The sequence below is a fragment of the Zootoca vivipara genome, chromosome 1 (assembly GCF_963506605.1).
Source record: "Zootoca vivipara chromosome 1, rZooViv1.1, whole genome shotgun sequence".
NCBI lineage: Eukaryota > Metazoa > Chordata > Lepidosauria > Squamata > Lacertidae > Zootoca > Zootoca vivipara.
The window spans coordinates 118,885,273-118,903,942 of record NC_083276.1 but is presented as its reverse complement, the minus strand read 5'-3'; the positions used below and the strand labels follow the sequence as shown (position 1 = coordinate 118,903,942).

Genomic DNA, 18,670 nt, shown 5'->3' with positions numbered 1-18,670 from the left:
AGCAAGGCGAAGGTCCAAGGGTCGAGGAGCAAGGCGAAGGTCCAAGGGTCGAGGAGCAAGGCGTCGTCAAGGCGAGGGTCCAAGGAACAAGAAGCAAGGTGAAGGTCCAAGGGTTGAGGAGCAAGGCGTCGTCAAGGCGAGGGTCCAAGGAACAAGAAGCAAGGCGAAGGTCCAAGGGTCGAGGAGCAAGGCAAAGGCAAAGCAAAGGTCCAAGGAGCAAGGATCAAGACGTCAGCAAGGCAAGGGTCCACGGAGCAAGGAGCAGGAGGCCAGATGCAACCAGGCAGGGATAGTGTTGCTGTGGCCAAGAGCTGAAGGGAAATGCTGGGCTTTTATCCCTCCCAGCCCCTGCCACCAGGTGCAGTGAGATAACAAGTGGCCTCACCTGAGAGACTACTCCTTGCCTCTCCAGCACAAGCTGAGGTCTTCACCTGTGTGGCCACGCCTTGCTTCTCCAGCACAAGCTGAGGCAGGCCCCAGTCCTGCAAAGCACTACAGGCCCCAGAGCCTGACTCCTGCCCATACTCCTGACACAGAGCAGGCCCGGCTCTAGGTGTAGTCCCGGTGGCACAGGGCGCCAGGGCGCCGAGCCGGCAGGGGGGGGGGGCTCTGCATGGCGAAGCCGTACGGAAGCCGTTCTGCGCGCTGCGCGCTGCGAGGGCGGGGGCGCCGGAGCGATCTCTGCGCCTCAGTGCCAGGGCGCCCAACCTGCTTGAGACGGCCCTGCTGCAGAGCATGGTGAAGTCACTTAGTCTTCCAACTTTGCTTGCTGACTTCAGCTGGATGGCTGCTAAATTGCAGCTGGCAAGAGGACTCTCTAGACCAGGCATCCCCAAACTGCGGCCCTCCAGATGTTTTGGCCTACAACTCCCATGATCCCTAGCTAAGAGGTCCAGTGGTCAGGGATGATGGGAATTGTAGTCCAAAACATCTGGAGGGCCGAAGTTTGGGGATGCCTGCTCTAGACTTTGAGGCAAGTTGGGTTCTTCTGCAAGCTGAGCATTCTCTGCTGTTATGTGCCACTATGTACTTTACCCCGTCTGTCTTTAAGAAGGGAGGCCTCCTGTGCAGCAAAACTAGTCCTCCTTTCATCAGATGTGGATATTGAATTACTGGTTTTGAATGTGGAACTGAATGACTATCATACAAAGGTTAGAATGCACTACAGTACTTAGAACTGTCTTAATAATCCCTAGTCTAGTCACAACAAAAAGCCCGTGCACTCTTGAAATTAGAAGTATCTTCTAAAGGAAGAAGCTGTGGTCCAACAACATCTACCACCTGTTGGCCACCCATTTTAAACACACTGGAGAAACATGAATATAAGTGGCAGATAAACCGATTCTGCCTTTATGTAGAATGGATAATACGGTAAGTATCACTTCTTAATCACCTAAAAACAAGGCACTGTACCTTGTAGGACTTAACAGGTAAACACCATGTTCTGCATATGTAGAAGTCTTTCCATGTAACAGATTTGCCAAATTCTGACCCAAATAATGCAACCTGCCCAATTTGTTTGTACACAATTACTATGTACTTTGTTTCCTTCTCTGAGTTCTCTGGGGGGGGGGGAAGCCAAGTCTCATCCAAATGACTTCCTCTGTCTCTGCAACTAATATATTAACTGCTTATTAACTCAGAACAGTTGTGATAAACACACACAACTTTTGCTGAAAGTGAAATATGTTGATGGATAGCATTTGGATACTGTATAAGCCATAGGCTCTTAATTTATAATAAAATCCTGCTAATTTATAATAAAAACCCATCATAGAAGTTTAGTCATCAAATGTTGGTCTTTGATTGTGTGAAAAACAGATTCCATCAGGAGTTATGACAGGATTATGACATCACAAGCCTTACGTGGAATCTATGAATTATTTTTACAGTGGTGCCTCGCTTAACGAATGGTCTGCTTAATGAAATTTCCGCTTAACGAAAGGTTTTTTCAAGTGGAGGTTACTTTGCTAGATGAATTCGTTTTATGAAAAATTCGTCTAGCGAATAGCTGTTTCCAATAGGAATGCATTGAAATTCAATTAATGTGTTCCTATGGGCAAAAACAATTCAATTTTTCAATGCATTCCTATGGGATTCGCTAGATGAATTTTTCGTTATAAGAAAAGACCCGTGGAATGAATTAAATTCGTCTAGCAAAGCACCACTGTAATTCATTTTTGGATTTCACACACACAAAAATCCAAACCCAGACATTCCAAACAATTTTTTAAAAGCTGACGCCCATCACAAAAAAAAAGTTCTTTTTTTTTGTCCCCCACCTTCTTCTGACAAATTTGTAGTAAATTATGGGCAACATGCATAACAATCTCCTATTGAAAGTCAATGAGTCTTGAATGTTTTTGACTCTGTCTGGGCTGCTCTGAATGGCCGGGATCTGAAGAAACTAGCTGTAAATGAACCAACTGTGCATCCCTAGTGGTTTCTTCTGCACCAGGAGTCTCCTTCGCAACAAGACAAAAGGTACTAAGTTAGCTGAACGTGACTAACTTTCCCCACTGATTCCAATGAAGCCAAGTTCAACAAGTTTAGTTTGGACCTGAACAAAAGTGTTTTTGGATCTGAAAAAGAAAAAGAAATCCTAAAATATATAGCTAAACACACACAAGTCCTTAAGCAAGGCTAGGGATTCTTGCCATTGCAACTGATTTCATCTTTAAATGAATGCGGAAGTCATAAATAGGTCTCTTACTAATAAATGCATAAAGTATAAATATGTGCTATAAGGAATAAAATGTTACAACAGAAAATCTACACAAGGCAGTTAATGGAGTTACAGATCTTTGAAGAGCGAGAGAATCAATCAGTAACATCTGAATCTCTTAAATTAGTTTTTCCCCATTCACTTATTGCAATTAAACAGTATTTGCTTTTGTTTCTCTCAAGAACACCAATCATAATGAGAGAATTGATCTTTGTTTCGAAATAAGTGCATACTTGCACTACCTGAATGATCATGAGAAGCATTTTTATTGGGTAAACCCATGCAAAAAGCCATGTTTGCCAAGGACAGCCAATTGCTAACTGCAAACAGAAAGAGAAGGTTGTATCAGCCCATTCTTACAATCAGGAAGCATGTTACAGCTCATCTTTGGGATAAATAATGGGCATTCTTCATTTTGCACAGAGTTAAAGTGAACTTCAACAAAATCAAGTGCTCTACATTGCCGACCACATCTCCTACTGACTTCCCACATTTTATTTAAAGCTGTCCAATCACAATTCTTCAGAGATTGTAAGCTTTGCATTGTGAACCAATAAACCGGGCTCATCTTTCACTTTCCCTATTGGTAATTAATAGTTCCATTTAAAAATAAAATAGAATTCCAAGGCTGGAATTCTAAACAACCCCAGTAAACTTGACACTTATTTTTATGTTAGTGCCATTTGGGATTGAGGTATAAGAATTCCATTTGCTTTCTCAATTTAACCAGACAGCCCAAACGATATAGCGCAAGCTTATCCTTAAGCGTTTTTAAAGGAGAGTCAGTCTCGGTATGCCAAACATTTCTGCACTGCTCAGAAGTAAATGAAATGCTTCTGGCCTGTCCTTTAACCACTGTACAAAATGTAGTGCTTTGATACAATTCATACACAACAAAGATAGGAAGGTTGAGGAAAAAAAATTGACTGCTTGTGCCCAGGTGGATTACACGAGGTCTTGGGATGCTGTGCTCATGGACTGGCTTTGGAAGACCACTTTTGGTAGGTGGTGGTGTTAATAGTCCAGATGAGTGTCTGGAGTCAGGAGAGTTCATAGGAGTTAGTGTAATGGAAGAGATATCTAAACAAGGAGCAGAATCCTCATTGCTACACCAGAAAAAGGTGGTGGGTCTTTGAAACATGTCATGTTCATAATCAGACTGTATGTGCAGCAGCAGCTGTAAAGGAATCACAGAAAGAGAATATATATATATTCTAAGGAGTGAAAGTGGTAAGAAAAGGGAAAGAAAAAAAAGAGCACAAAAATTTGCTTGTAAACTAACATTCCACAATATTAGGAATAAAAAGTGAACCTTTTTTTTCTTACATCACAGTAACAATGAGTAATCCAGTACTGTACCGGCAGAAGCAAATTTAACATCTCCATTAAAAATCATTGCAAATTTTAAAATTTTAAAATCATGTCTTCTATATCCTTAAAAATATCCCCATGAACCAAATATGCTTGAAAATCTTCATGTCTGCATTTGTTCTGGCATATACAGTAGTAGGCACACAAGTTTGCATGGTTAAAGCACAGCCCAGTATTTTATGTATTTAGCATAACTTCACAAACCATTTCTCTCTCACCAAGCACACATACAACACAAACTTCCTACAAGTTTCACATTGAGAAGGTTATCTCCCCCCCCCCAAAACAGGCTTTTGTGTGGGGCTGCTTTCCAAGCACACATAACTCCAGGGAGCAAAGAGCTGAACTTATATTAGCAAGGCCCTTAATAGCTGGGTATGTGTGTGTTATCTAGTTTCTTCCTATGTATTTTTGTGTTTTTATATTGCAAACCAACCTGTGAGTGATCCTCAGATAAAAGGTGGTATAGAAATAATATTAATAAATAAATCAATAAAAATGACGTATACTCTTGCGGTAAAGGTAAAGGTACCCCTGACCATTAGGTCCAGTCGTGACCGACTCTGGGGTTGCACGCTCATCTCGCATTATTGGCCGAGGGAGCCGGCGTATAGCTTCCAGGTCATGTGGCCAGCATGACAAAGCCACTTCTGGCGAACCAGAGCAGCACACGGAAACGCCGTTTACCTTCCCGCTGTAGCGGTTCCTATTTATCTACTTGCATTTTGACGTGCTTTCGAACTGCTAGGTTGGCAGGAGCTGGGACCAAGCAACGGGAGCTCACCCCGTCACAGGGATTCGAACAGCTGACCTTCTGATCAACAAGCCCTAGGCTCAGTGGTTTAACCCAGAGCGCCACCTGTACTCTATAGTACTCTTGTGTAGAGTACTATTGTACTCTATAGTACTTTATAGTACTCTTGTGCACCACATGTACTCTATAGTACTCTTTGTTGGGCAAAATACGCACCAACCGAGTGGCAACAGCGGCAGGGCCGACGAAATAACAAAGTCGTCTTCAGTATCGTTGCTTGCTTTTATTTATAATTATATACAACACACTCCTCTACTCCTTTCCTCTCATTTCACGATACATCACCACCACCACCACACCCATGAACCATTTGCTTAAATACAGAATTCAAAATAGTCAATTACCCAATCACATTACAGTAAGCAAACTCTACTTCAATTATTCAAATTCAAATAATTCACACAGTGATCTACGACATCAATCACTTGCGATCTGCAGTCCATTGGCAGTAGGAGTACAATATGGGCATGTCTTTAAGCCAGCAGCCTATATTCAAAACTTGACAGTGCCAAACTACCGAAGGCTGTTCACAAAAGCAAGACTGAATGTTTTCCCCTCTTCAGTGCTGGAGGGCAGGATGAGAGGAGTACCCTACCAGGAAAGACTGTGCTCGTGCACCCATGATGTAGATTCTATAAAACACATTGTGCTGCACTGTGGGAAGTTTGAGCAAGCTAGGGCTGAAGTGATTTCACCCCTGCTAGCCTTGCTCCCAGGAAAATCAGAGGATTTCTATATCAGGTTCCTATTGGAAGACCGGTCAAATGCCAGAACACTAGCAGTGGCAAAGTTTTTATCGGTGGTCACAAGAACTAATGTTTCCTATTCCGAATTTGGTAAGATGTCTGAGTGGTTTGAGGGCGGGGTGTCCCAGCTGTGTATCGCTTGGTAACGAATTGATGGGTCTATGGACCGTAATAAAGATTGTTGTTGTTGTTGTTATTCAAATTAGCAAAAGCTCACAGGTGTGCTATCATTCAGAACAAGGTTGCAAACACACATCTCTGTGTAGCACCATTGACCACATCAGTCTTAAAGGAAAAACCTAACACTCTTGTGGTACTATATATATTTTTAGATTCTTGATCTGCTATTGCTGGCTATGCAGTTTACTGGCAATTGATTGCAACCTACTCTGGGATCACCCTAATAGAAATGTTTTAAATAAAAAAAAACTGTTTAAGCTCTTATTGTGATATCATATGGAAGCAATAAATCATACTTCCTTAAACTACTTAGGCTCAAATGCTAGAAGTTACCTCTGATTTAATGCCAAAGCAAATCCGAAAAATGAACAGCACAGACAGAGAACACAAATCCTACTTATGAACCCAAGATGCTGATGTTAGGAAACAGGCAGGAATCCCACAGAATTCAAGCACAATGCACCATTGTGTACACTCAGCAATCCTTGACATCTCTGCCCATGACTAACACTTTCACTGGTAGGGAGACTGAGCAAAACACGCAGCTAGGAATGTAACCAGCAATGGAAACCACATTATAATAATCATGGTACAACTCCTACATAATTATTCAGGAAATGGTAAAAACAGCATTAATCTATATTACATACAAATCTGTCTTTAATGGATATGTTACAATAAGTAGGTTAGGTTTTAATAAAAAAAAGACAGTTTTGGAAATAATTCTAGATTAAAAACATTTGCACTTAGTTTGTGGGAAATCAAGGAAGGGCATTAATAAAAACGAAAGCCCTCACTTAACATCCTGAGTTCACGCGACCAAAATCCTATTTTTTTGACTTTTTGTTTTTTGGTCCAAATAAATATATTGCCCAACTGTAGATTTCTTCTGATGAACCAACATGGATCCTTCTCAACTTTAGCTGAGAAAGGCATTTCGACTTCCCCCCCTTCCGCTCTCATGGCTTGAAATGTTCGTCTATACAAAGCTGGCTAAGATACATAGTTCGGAGAAGAAACAAGCCGTTGCCATGGCAAGGTTAAACTCAAATTGACTGCTTTGATCAGTGGAATTGGCAGTACTACAGGTGCCATATAATGCTCAGCATTTCGGTAATTTAGTGTGGCAGTGCCTGGGAAACCCTTCCAGATGGGTGGGGTAATAATAATAATAATAATAATAATAATAATAATAATAATAATAATAATAATTACACTTTGCTAACTGAGATCAAGCAGTCACCTTCACTGTATTCTTTTCGGCACCTGCTAAAAATCTTCAGAACCAGATGTTTAAGGAAGTTGAGGTAATTTTAACCTGCTGTAGTATTTTAACTTTTGTTTGTTTTAAGGTAGCGTATTTATTTCACTATTTTATATTTTGTAAACTGCTTTGAGGCCTTTTTTAAAAACAATCAAGCGGTGTATAAATTTTATGAAATATGACGTGCAGCGTAAATTAATAATGCAGTCTTCTTCAGTAAAAGAATAAAAGCTTTACTGAGTTAAAACTTGTTTGCAAATAAACAGCATAGTGAACAGAAGATTTAATCTAGCTTCAGAGCATACACAGAGTACAGACTTCACAGAGCACAGGCTCCATGCCTAAGTCAGGCTCCACACACACTGACTCCACCCGACTCAGGCCCCACTGAGTCTGCCTGCAAGCAGATACAAACATTTATACAGAGAATGAGTCATCCTCTAGATGAGTCACAGTAATTCAGCATGCTGAGAGATTCTGCCGCTTTTCAGCATTTCACAACATTTCTAGACTCCTTTACTGCTTCCTTTTACTGCTTCTGCTCTCAAATACCTTTGTCACATGACAAATACAATAAGGTAAAGGTGAAGGACCCCTGACAGTTAAGTCCAGTCACAGACGACTCTGGGGTTGCGGCGCTCATCTTGCTTTACTGGCCGAGGGAGCCAATGTTTGTCCGCAGTTTTTCCAGGTCATGTGGCCAGCATGATTAAGCCGCTTCTGGCAAAACCAGAGCAGCGCACGGAAACGCCGTTTACCTTCCTGCTGGAGCAGTACCTTTTTATCTACTTGCACTTTGACGTGCTTTCGAACTGCTAGGTTGGCAGGAGCTGGGACCGAACAATGGGAGCTCACCCTGTCATGGGGATTTGAACCACCGACCTTCCGATTGGCAAGCCCTAGGCTCAGTGGTTTAGACCAGTGTTTCCCAACCTTGTACCTCCAGCTGTTTTCGGACTACAATTCCCATCATTCCTGATCACTGGTCTTGCTAGCTAGGGATGATGGGAGTTGTAGTCCCAAAACATCTGGAGGCACAAGGTTGAGAAACACTGGTTCAGACCACAGCGCCACCCGCATCCATTGACAAATACAATTCAATATTACAAATTATGGATTTAAACTTGGTCTGTCTTTTTGCTATGGAAGCAAACGTAAAACTAAGGAAAAGAATTAACAAGGCAACATGTTCATTCTCAAGAATGAGCTTTGATTCCTGCTCAGCTGATCAGCAAAGATTAAATCCAGCTGCCTTAGTAGTGTGATCTAGTTGACTGCTGGGAACAGGATCACAGAGCCAGTGCAGGGTTAAACACTGTGCTTTCTCGCATCAGCTGATGTAACTAGTGATGCCAGCTGAAGGGCGGGTGGGCCTGGTTTGGGAAAAATGGCTTGGAGACTTCCCCCTGCCTCTGCCCTATACCCACTTCCTTGTGAGCAAACATCAACAAACTTTTCGAAGTGGACTGAATCTCAAATCATGTGTTTTGCTACCAGCAACTTGGCTCCTCTCCTCAGTTCATTCGAGGACAAGAACATTATCCCAACTTCCCTCTTGCTTTGTAGAATATTACAGAGAGGATGCTTCCCAACAAACTTTCATCCGGCGTAGAAATTTTGCAATAGTGAGAAGTTCCAATACCTTTACTTGGGGGCAAGTGGAGAGGAGGCAACTTTGCCGTCTTTGCCCATGGAGATAGCTAGGAAAATAAAGGGGTGTGTGTGTGTGTTTTGATTTGTGGAAACCTATGCTTAGGATCAGGAACTCTAGACCAAAACAAAGCAAAACTCCCTGAAAATGATGGGATTCATTGAACCAGGAATGAGCAAAAGGCCTACCAATTACATCATGACACTGTAGCTCTGTCTCAATAAAAGAACGAGGAGTCAGAAATCCCTATGGGAACATCTTGGGACAAATCTCTGCCTGCAAACTGCCCGACACTAGTTTAGGTATTTTCTGGTAGATATATTTATGATAGATGGATGAGTTGGGAGTTTTTAACTAAATATGCAAATTATGTTTATCAGATTGCAAGAGAAGCATTGGGGATCTGCATGTGGGGAGGAATATGCAGTAAGGACAAGGGGTTAGGTTTAGCATAACACCTTTGAAGGCTTTGTGTTACAGAAATAACCTTCCCATTACTGCTTTGTTTTCCATTTTTAGCATCATGATTAATAATATATACTGTATTATGCTATTTAAAAAATCATTGTAAATATCCTCACTAAAAGCAATGTCAGGGCTCTAACGTATGATTAATATGCATTTTAAAATCCATATATTAAATATTCACTAAACAGAAAAGTTGAAAGTAGCTCATTTATTTTTAACGCAAAATTCGAACCACACTGAACTTTTTTTGCATTATAACTTGATGAGTAATTTTACATTTGCTGAAGCCTATAGCCAAACGTGGGTTCTCTCCCCCCCCCCTACAGCCTTAAGAGGATGACAAATATCAGAGGCAGCATTCCTAATGAGCAGTGGGAAATGAAATACCTTGAGCATAATGCTAACAATTAATTTGTGCTGGACAGGACATTCTCACAAAGTTTCAGGCAAATAATTTATGTGAAGGTTTCCGGTTTCCTCGCTTGCTCAAATTCTCTCAATCTTGCTGTGATCGTTCTGAAGAGGCGGGTGGCATTAGCAGCAGTGGAATGAGTGTTTTCCATAAGGAACAGAATGATAAACAATATATATAGTGTGTTACGTCTTTAATATTTGTTTTCACTAGTTTTTTAATGAATGTTTTATATTGCTTTATGTGAACCGCTCATTGGGTTTTGCTGATTAAGCATCAGATAAACCTTGTTAAGTAAAACTGTTCTTGGGTGAAGAAAGGAAGGGTGGTTTCCCTCCCTTGGGTGGGGCATTTGCCAGAGTACCAGCAGTAATAACAGCGAGCTTTGTGCTGGGTACATAGGAGAAAGGCAGAGGGACGTGCAAGATTAAAAGCTAGATTTGCCAAAGGGTTACTAGATTGCACTATAAGGCATAATTTAATCATCACTACCAAGGTTGTTTAAATCTGTGAAAAGTGGACCATCATGAAATTTATGAACTCACATCAATTACATTTATTTTCTCAAATCACTTTTTAGATTAGACACCATGTAATCCATTCTTTAATAAAATATTTATTTCATTCATTTTTTATTTTTATTTTAAAAAATAAAAATTGCTTTCCTTGCATGAGGAGCAGAATTCCACAGATTAAATATATACAACCACTGCGGACTTAACTAGACACAACTGCATGGAGGACAGAAGCACAAGAGCAAACAACTTTTTCACAGATATTGACACACGTAACTGAAAACAGCCACCCTGGATTAAAATTATTGGATAATTATTGGATAAAATTAAAACAAAATCAAAACTAAGTAGAAATCAGCAAAAGTTGCACTGCAAAATGAGGCCACATTTCACAAAAGGCACATACTCTGGGATCCTCAACATAAGGTAATTGCTTTTCTATGCCACTGACTGCCATTGTTGTAGCTTGCAAGCAATTTGTTCTTTATATGCAGCTGAACACATTAGGTGATAGTAGCATCACCCAAAACCATACTGTCATTGGCTTAATTAAGATTGAGTTTTCTTGCTTTCAAAGAATCCACTACAGTCGTACCTTGGTTTACAAACTGTTCCGGAAGTGACTGTTCCAGTTTGCAAACTATTTTTGGAAGCCGAATGTCTGACGGGGCTTCCGATTGGCTGCAGGAACTTCCTGCAGCCAATCAGAAACCGTGCATTGGTTTCCAAACGTTTTGGAAGTCGAACGGACTTCCGGAACAGATTTCGTTCGACTTCCAAGGTACGACTATGTATCCACAATCACACATGGAAACAAGAATGATAAGAAGAACCAAAATGGTCAACTATATCAAACAGGGAAAGAGCCATATGATTTTTGAGGCAGCTTTACGTGGAATTCGACTTCATACACACTTGCAGGAAGGATTAGGAAAAGGAAGTTAGTTAAGTGCATTGCATATAAAACAAACTGATAAGTAAGTAACCGTATGTTTGTGACAAAACTCTGGCAATGTTAGATACACCCAAATTTAGGGACTAGTTCTCTGGCAATGCTTAAGTTCTCTATATATAAAAAAGAGAGATGCTGACATGCGAAATAATGATCTAGAAGCCCTTCATCATACTTGGATGTTGTGGCACTTTGTAATTGTACTTTTAATTTGGCAAACTAACTTTTCAGGGACCCTTTCTCCTACTCTCATTCATGTTTCAACATTGAATCTTGATATTGAAACTAAGAGTAAAGTTAGCCAGTTTAAGGCATGACTGATTTCCCCCCCTTTCATTAGCTCATCACAATCTTAGAGTTACTTCAACACTGAAATTGCCATTTATTTGTTAAGTCAATCAGAAAAGAGCCTTTGGGTTATTTATTTAGAAGCAAAGTAAGCATTAAAAGTGTTAAAGTTATTGCATTCCTACTAAGAAAAAATGGCTTTGCCCGGGGTACTTACTGGCGATGTTTGCACTTGCGTTATTCTTAACTGGTTCTCCAAATCTTGTACCTTGTTTTTTAGCTCAATGTTTTCTGTTTCTAGTTCATGGATCTAAATAAAATAAAAATGGAGTTATTAGAAAGGTGAGATTAATGAACTGCGTTGGATTTATTGACTAATTCTTACTCACTTCCTGAATGAGCCCAGGAAAGCAAATAACCAAGGAACAAAATCTTTGCTGTTATTAAGAAAAGAGGTTTGTACAGAGGCAAGTTGTTGATACTTATCCATTAAAAATTCCCTCTCAAGGATGCATATCTCATATAGGAAGCAAATAGAATAATCGGGTCTTGCAATCAGGCGTGCTGGGTTCCACCCAACATTGTGGGTGCCCGGTGCACAGATGTGACATCATGCGCAGCACATGACGTCACACGTCACTGCCACAATGGGAGGGCCCAACGGAATGCCCCGCCACAGTGGGGTGTGTGTGATGGAGTCCCCCACCGCAGTGTGTGATGCATTGGGTCGCTCAGCCAAGCACCCTTAGAGAAAAATTTGTGAGTGCCCAGGCACCCATGGCCCTTTGGAGATGGTGACTATGCTTGCAAGAGATCAAGAGGTGCAAATTCTCCAGTGCATGGTGCATAAGACATGACTTTTCATGGAATCAAAATGGAGCTTATATACAGTAATATTATCAGCAACAGCTTTCAATGCGCTCGAGATTTTTCTACAATATCTACACACAAGTAAGTTCTAGTTAGGAAAAGTCCATTCTAAAGTTAATTGAAAGCTTTCTCCTCTTCGAGTTGAGGTTCAACTCATTTTATTGCTTCCTCTTGATCCAGGATTATTATTGACAAATAGACTGATTTGTCCCTGTATCAGTTTCTCTAACCATGGGATCAGAGTAGCTGGGTCATGTTGTTTTCTTTCATTTTCTTCTTCTTCTTTGCTTAATGCCAAAATACTTTAGAAAAAGAACATTAACCTGGAGAATTTACAGCGGCTATTTATTGGGCAAATTTATATGCTCCCTCTACTCCAGACAGCATAAAACTAAAAAGTAAAGCAAGTTGAAAAGAGGAAGTGCTCAATTTAAAGGCAAGGGACCCCCCCCCCAAAAAAAAAACTGTAATAATGTTTGGGGCAAATTTTCTGGAATCTTATCAAGTCATTACCACTGTAGCTCTCAAATAGCATTCTGAGGCAATAAAGCAGTGGGCATCCATGTACACAGGACATCCTATGCTGAATGGAATATTAAACAATAATCAACTGTGGCCAAATAGGCATTCATCTGACCAGTCAAGTTGGTGCTTGAACACCCTCTGACCTCTGCAGAACCATTCATACAGCTTCTAATGAAGCTATTCAAAAAACTGAAGCTCATGCTGTGTTTGTGTAGACCCGTACGCATACAGAATGTGCAATATTTGACTGGAACATTTAGGGCTAAGCACACTGGAGTCGGCTGCATCCAGGGCCAGAGCTAAGCATATTTGGAGGGGCTGTTGCATGAGTTGGGTTGGATGGCCCATAGTAATTCAATGTTGTCGGGGAGGAACTTGAGGCAGGAGCCAGATGGGAAACCTCTGTGAAAAAGCCCACGAACACCAGGAGAAAGTAATGGCCTGATGCCTGGCTCTCCTTCCAACCTGGCACAGGGTACTTTTTCAATCAGCTTCTCAGATAGTTGTTGAACTAATTAAACATAAGGCTGCCCCTAGCTACTTCGGGACCGGATCTAGGTAATAATAATAATAATAATAATAATAATAATAATAATAATAATAATTTATACCCCGCCCATCTGGCTGGGTTTCCCCAGCCACTCTGGGCGGCTTCCAACAGAAAAATAAAATAAAATAATCTATTAAACATTAAAAGCCTCCCTGAACAGGGCTGCCTTCAGATGTCTTCTAAAAGTCTGGTAGTTGTTTTCTTCTTTGACATCTGTTGGGAGGGCGTTCCACAGAGCAGGCGCTACTACCGAGAGTGCCCTCTGCCTAGTTCCCTGCAACTTGGCTTCTCGCAACGAGGGATCCGCCAGAAGGCCCTCGGTGCTGGACCTCAGTGTCCGGGCAGAATGATGGAGGTGGAGACGCTCCTTCAGGTATACTGGACCTGGTTGGGGCAGATAAGCCCCAAGTTAGCCAAGGGTGTTGTTGCCCTGATTTGGGACCCCTGGAATGAGACCACAGGTTGAACAGCTGGGGTGTGCAAAGCCCTAACAATATTTGCTTACAAGTTCAGATGAATCCACCAAAAACCATTTAAGGGCAATTTAGTTACTAGCAATAGCTTCTCTGAGTTGGATCAGGCTAAGTCATAATCAGAGTGGACCTAATGGACAAGTTAGTAAAGATTAACTTAAATCTGTTGTTTTTTAATGGTTCAACCCAGTGTAGGACTTAGTCGGATACAACCCCCTGATTTCATGTGTTGTCATAATGAATTGTCTATAATGTTGAATTCTCACTTTCGTCCTGCTATACGCCAACAATATGTAACTTTGAAAATCCAAACGATACATTACTTAAACCAAGGAAAGAAACCCAAATTCTGCTACTTACTCTTTTCTGTAACCCAGCAATCTGTTTTCTTGTTTCGACATCCTTTCCTCCAGATTCCAGAAATTTCCTGTAAGCCAGGTCAAATGCTTGACCAATAGTTAAAGTTATCTCTTCTGCCTTTATATGGAGCAAATATTACTGTTAGCTTGTAAACTCTAGCTGAGCAGAAACCAAACTTTCCCTAAAGGAACATACTGGCCCAGTTCACATGGAATGCCAGGCCAAACCATGGCTTGGCGTCAACGAGCAAATGTGTGGGTTCCTGAAGAGAAGATCATGGCTGAATCACTCCAGTGTTACTGCTGCCATGTCACATAGATGTAAACCATGCTTGAACACAGCATTGCATCTGAACCCTGTGATATGTCAAACTGTTTCAAATGTGATTGCAGAGTGCAGAAAAACCACATTTAGAGCTCTGTTTGCAAAATGCATTCAAAGGACAAGACATTAAGGCTATTGTTCAAGACGTAGTACATGAAAGGTGGTCAGATGGAACAGAGCATTGGCAACCACCAAGGAGCTGATTTTAAGCCAGGCCCAATAACAGTGTAACTAGCCTGTCTCTGGGATAATTACGGATGGCTAGACCTGGAGCGGCTCCAAATGGCTTAAATCCTGGTATTCAGAGAACATGATTTGTGTGTGCTTTTACGCTGCGTTTCCTGACCAGTGTACAACATGACTCAGAGTTGCAATGACTGCCAGTGCTTTGATCCACCCCAGACCTGGACCACTGACTCACAAGGCTGGGTTGCATCCGTGATATGCAAACTTATCTGTACATGGATGATGTGACTGTCCTACTACTTATAATGGAAAAGCGCATCGGGATTTGGAAGCAGAGGAAGGATGAAGACAAGATCTAAGAAAAGGAAAGTATCTAAAACATTACTTTAGCCATTGTGCAGCACTTAACACTGCACAGCTCTATAAACAGGCAAAGCCCTACAGCAAGATAAAAGACAGAGCCTTTCCTTCATTCTCAGAACAATGGAGGACATTTCTCCCAGGTTTTGGGGTACTGTTTTTCAGATGCAGAGGTACAAAACAGAAATGCTGGCTGTCAAGGGCACATGTAGTCCTCTTAACACTAAAATGCAAGGCCTAACGCTGGCCCACCATGCACTGCTTCCCAGTATTTTAATGCAGCAGGATGCAGCCTTGATGCTTAATAGTGCTTATTTTGGGTATCCATGTTGAAGTATAAAATACTTTGGACTAAGAAATATTTGGACTAAGAAACAAGGAGACTGTTTTTTCTGGCTTTCCTTATATGGTCTGTGATTTACATTGCATAAGAACATAAGAAAAGTCTGCTGGATCAGGCCAAGGAATGACCAACCAGATGCCTAGGAAAAGCCAGCATGCAGAACCTGTGTGCAAAAGCACTCTCCCATCCTGCAGTTTCTAGCAACCAGTGTTCATACTTTTTTTTCTGGGGGGACGTGGGGGGAATGCAGGGGTATACATAACCTTAACCATTTTGTGAATCTAAGTTTGGCCTCATTGAGGGGCAGTATTTCAATATGAGTAGGAAAAATGAGAGCACCCCTAAAAAATTTTTAAAGAAAAAAGCGCTGGTTGTGACAGCATAGCTGCCAAGTTTTCCCTTTTCTCACAAGGAAGCCTATTCAGCATAAGGGAATTTCCCTTAAAAAAGGGAGAACTTGGCAGCTATGTGTGACAGTCTCAAAGGAGCACAGGGAAAATACCTTTGTGACAAATTTGGCTTCAAAGACAGAAGCTTTTGCATGTTTTATTCTCATTTCTGCCTTTACAGCAAGAAAAGGGACGATAGCTTTCAGCAGAACAAGCAAAACTCAACCCCAAACCAGCTTTAAAAAAATACTTCATACTTACACACTTTTCACTGTCAAAGACATAGCACAAGTGTTTGTTTGACTCTGAATCTTTGCATATAAAAGTGAATATTCTTTTGTCAGTTTTGTCGTCAGCACAAAATGATATCCTGTGGAGCTGGCAGTTGTGCTGGACTTCCTGAAAAAAAAGAGAAAAGATGGTGCAATTACACACCCTGGGTTGCATTTGGGGGGTCTGATGATCGTCTAGTGAGGCCCCACAAAAGTTACCACAACAAGCTACAATTTTACTTTTGAACATGAAATATGCCTCTCACAGACCAGTACACTGCTTTGTTAGACAGGCCTGCAATCTGAACAGGCATCTGGGTCTAATTTTCAGCTACACAAGGCAAAGAAGCATAAACACAAGATGTTCCATTGCAGTTATTGGGAGAGCTCCAGCTCTCCGTTCTCTTGTTGGATCACACTCAATGTCGTTTCTGCACAAAACATATTTCTGCTGTACATAACATCCCGTCAGTTGACATGACTGTATATAAACTGTAGTACCGGTAAGTGGATGATGCAGATGCCAGTTTTCAAGATAAAAGGATGGGATCTTGAAGTATAGAGTAAATGAGGAGTACCATGCTTTATTTCAGAATCCCACTTAAGAGCTATGTTTAACATATAGGGCACTTGAAACACACACACAGGAAACAACTTCTGCAATCACTCTGGTCAGGGAGTTGTTGCGGCTACTCCCGAGTAAAGACGCTCCAGTCTGTTCTGTCTTTAAGGGTTTTATTGTGCATACTATTTATAGTGCAGAGATAGCAGAAAAACGTGACCTCCTAGTGACTCGCAGAACCCAACAATGGCGCCCTTCTGCTTCGGGGCCTGCATAATAGCCTGGGCACCCCGAAACGCCGCCCCCTAACCCTGCGTTTGGGCACGTGCCTCAATTTGGGCACCGGAAGGAGCAGTGCCCCTTCTTCCCCTTGCTGGCTGGGCTCCGACGTCTCCCTGAGCCATCCCTCCTCCACTTGTTGGTCAGAGTGGTGCAGGGGCTCTGATGCCTCGCTGAGCCTTCCCTCCTCCATTCCGTTCCCCCTGACCCGCTGCTAGTGCTGTCGCTGGGTGAAGTGCTGGTCAGGATGATGGGGGTAGGCCCCCTGTAGGGAGTCCCCCCTGACAGCTCTCAACTAATCCTGATTGCAGAATATTTTAGAAAGCCAAATTTAGATTTGTAACCCTGGATTAAAGCAGCTGAAGTGAAGTTTTCTTGCATTCTTTGAGAGCGATGTGGTATCAACACCCTTCAGCAAACTCATTTCATCTTCTGTGTCTCATACCCCATACTTTATTCAATACTTTATTTCAGCCATACCTCATACTTTATTCAATGATCCACGGATTATAAATATGGAGTGCATCTCCCTAAAATGATGATGATGATGATGATGATGATGATGATGATGAAAAAAAGTCTCTCTAACATTTCGGTAACTGAATAATAATCGGTAATCTGAACTGCACAGATTTTGTAGCTGAAATGTGTGTTTTAGATGTGTGGAGAAATACAAGAAAATCTTGCAAATGCAAAATTCAGCAAAACCACAAACAGCTGTTCACATGTTTATTAAACTGAGGAATATATTCATTTTCATTTATTATATTTTGATGCCATGTTCCACTCACACAAATCACAAATATACCTATGAAATCTGAAGGGTTGGAGGAAGAAGGGGATTTCAGCTGGTGTTGAGAGATGGACAATGTTAGTGTCAAATGTGGACGTTTAGCATAGCTGTCAAGTTTTCCCTTTTCTCGCGAGGAAGCCTATTCAGCATAAAGGAATTTTCCTTTAAAAAGGGAGAACTTTTTAATGGTGTTTGGGGAACCTTCTGAGGAACATTTGGGACTTACATCTGTGTTGGATGTTGGTCATGGTATATAAATGATTTAAATGCACTCTGGGAAATAAAACTACATAATGCCAAATGAATAAATGCTTAAATAAAATGATTTTACACTGAAAACTAAAGGGAAGCTCCTGTCTCCCTGCACAAGTGAATAGGTAAAAGGTAAAGGACCCCTGGATGGTTAAGTCCAGTCAAAGGGGTTGCGGCACTCATCTCACTTTCTGGCCGAGGGAGCTGGCGTTTGTCCACAGACAGCTTTCCAGACCATGTGGCCTGGATCGGCACAACAGAACACCGTGATGGAAACCACAGAATCTCAAAGAATCGTAGAGTTGGAAGGGACCCTGAGGATCATCTAGTCCAACCCCCTGCAATGCAGGAATATGCAGCTGTCCCTTATGGGGATCGAACCGGCAACCTTGCCATTGCCAGCACCACGGTCTAACCAATTGAGCCATTCTGTTGAGCCACCAGAGTGCACGGAAATGCCATTTACCTTCCCGCCACAGCGGTACCTACTGTATGTATTTATTTCCTTGCACTGGTGTGCTTTCGAACTGCTAGGTTGGCAGAAGCTGGGACAGAGCAACAGGAGCTCACTCCATCGCAGGGATTCAAACTGCCGACCCTTCTGATTGGCAAGCCCAAGAAGAGGCTCAGTGGTATAGGCCACAGTGCCACCTGCGTTCCTATACAAGGGAATACCTAATACTTGTTGCCTACCATTTCTGTCTGCTGCCGTCATGTGCATGAAGATCAATGAATGCATACATATA

The 18,670-nt window shown here is 41.7% G+C and overlaps 1 protein-coding gene across 5 annotated transcripts in view; it reads right to left on the bottom strand.

Moving 5' to 3' along the window:
• Positions 1-18,670, bottom strand: part of GULP1 (GULP PTB domain containing engulfment adaptor 1) — a 176,839-nt gene that overhangs the window by 14,827 nt on the left and 143,342 nt on the right. For 4 of the 5 annotated variants that reach the window (XM_035135821.2, XM_035135805.2, XM_035135813.2 and 1 more), the window contains 3 exons: positions 16,028-16,165; positions 14,165-14,281; positions 11,604-11,696 (listed from right to left, as the gene is read on the bottom strand). In XM_035135821.2, coding sequence (XP_034991712.2) covers positions 11,604-11,696; positions 14,165-14,281; positions 16,028-16,165 — 348 coding nt within the window. Of the gene's footprint in view, positions 1-3,674; positions 3,903-11,603; positions 11,697-14,164; positions 14,282-16,027; positions 16,166-18,670 lie in introns of all 5 variants that reach the window. The other variant, XM_035135828.2, reaches the window with a different exon arrangement.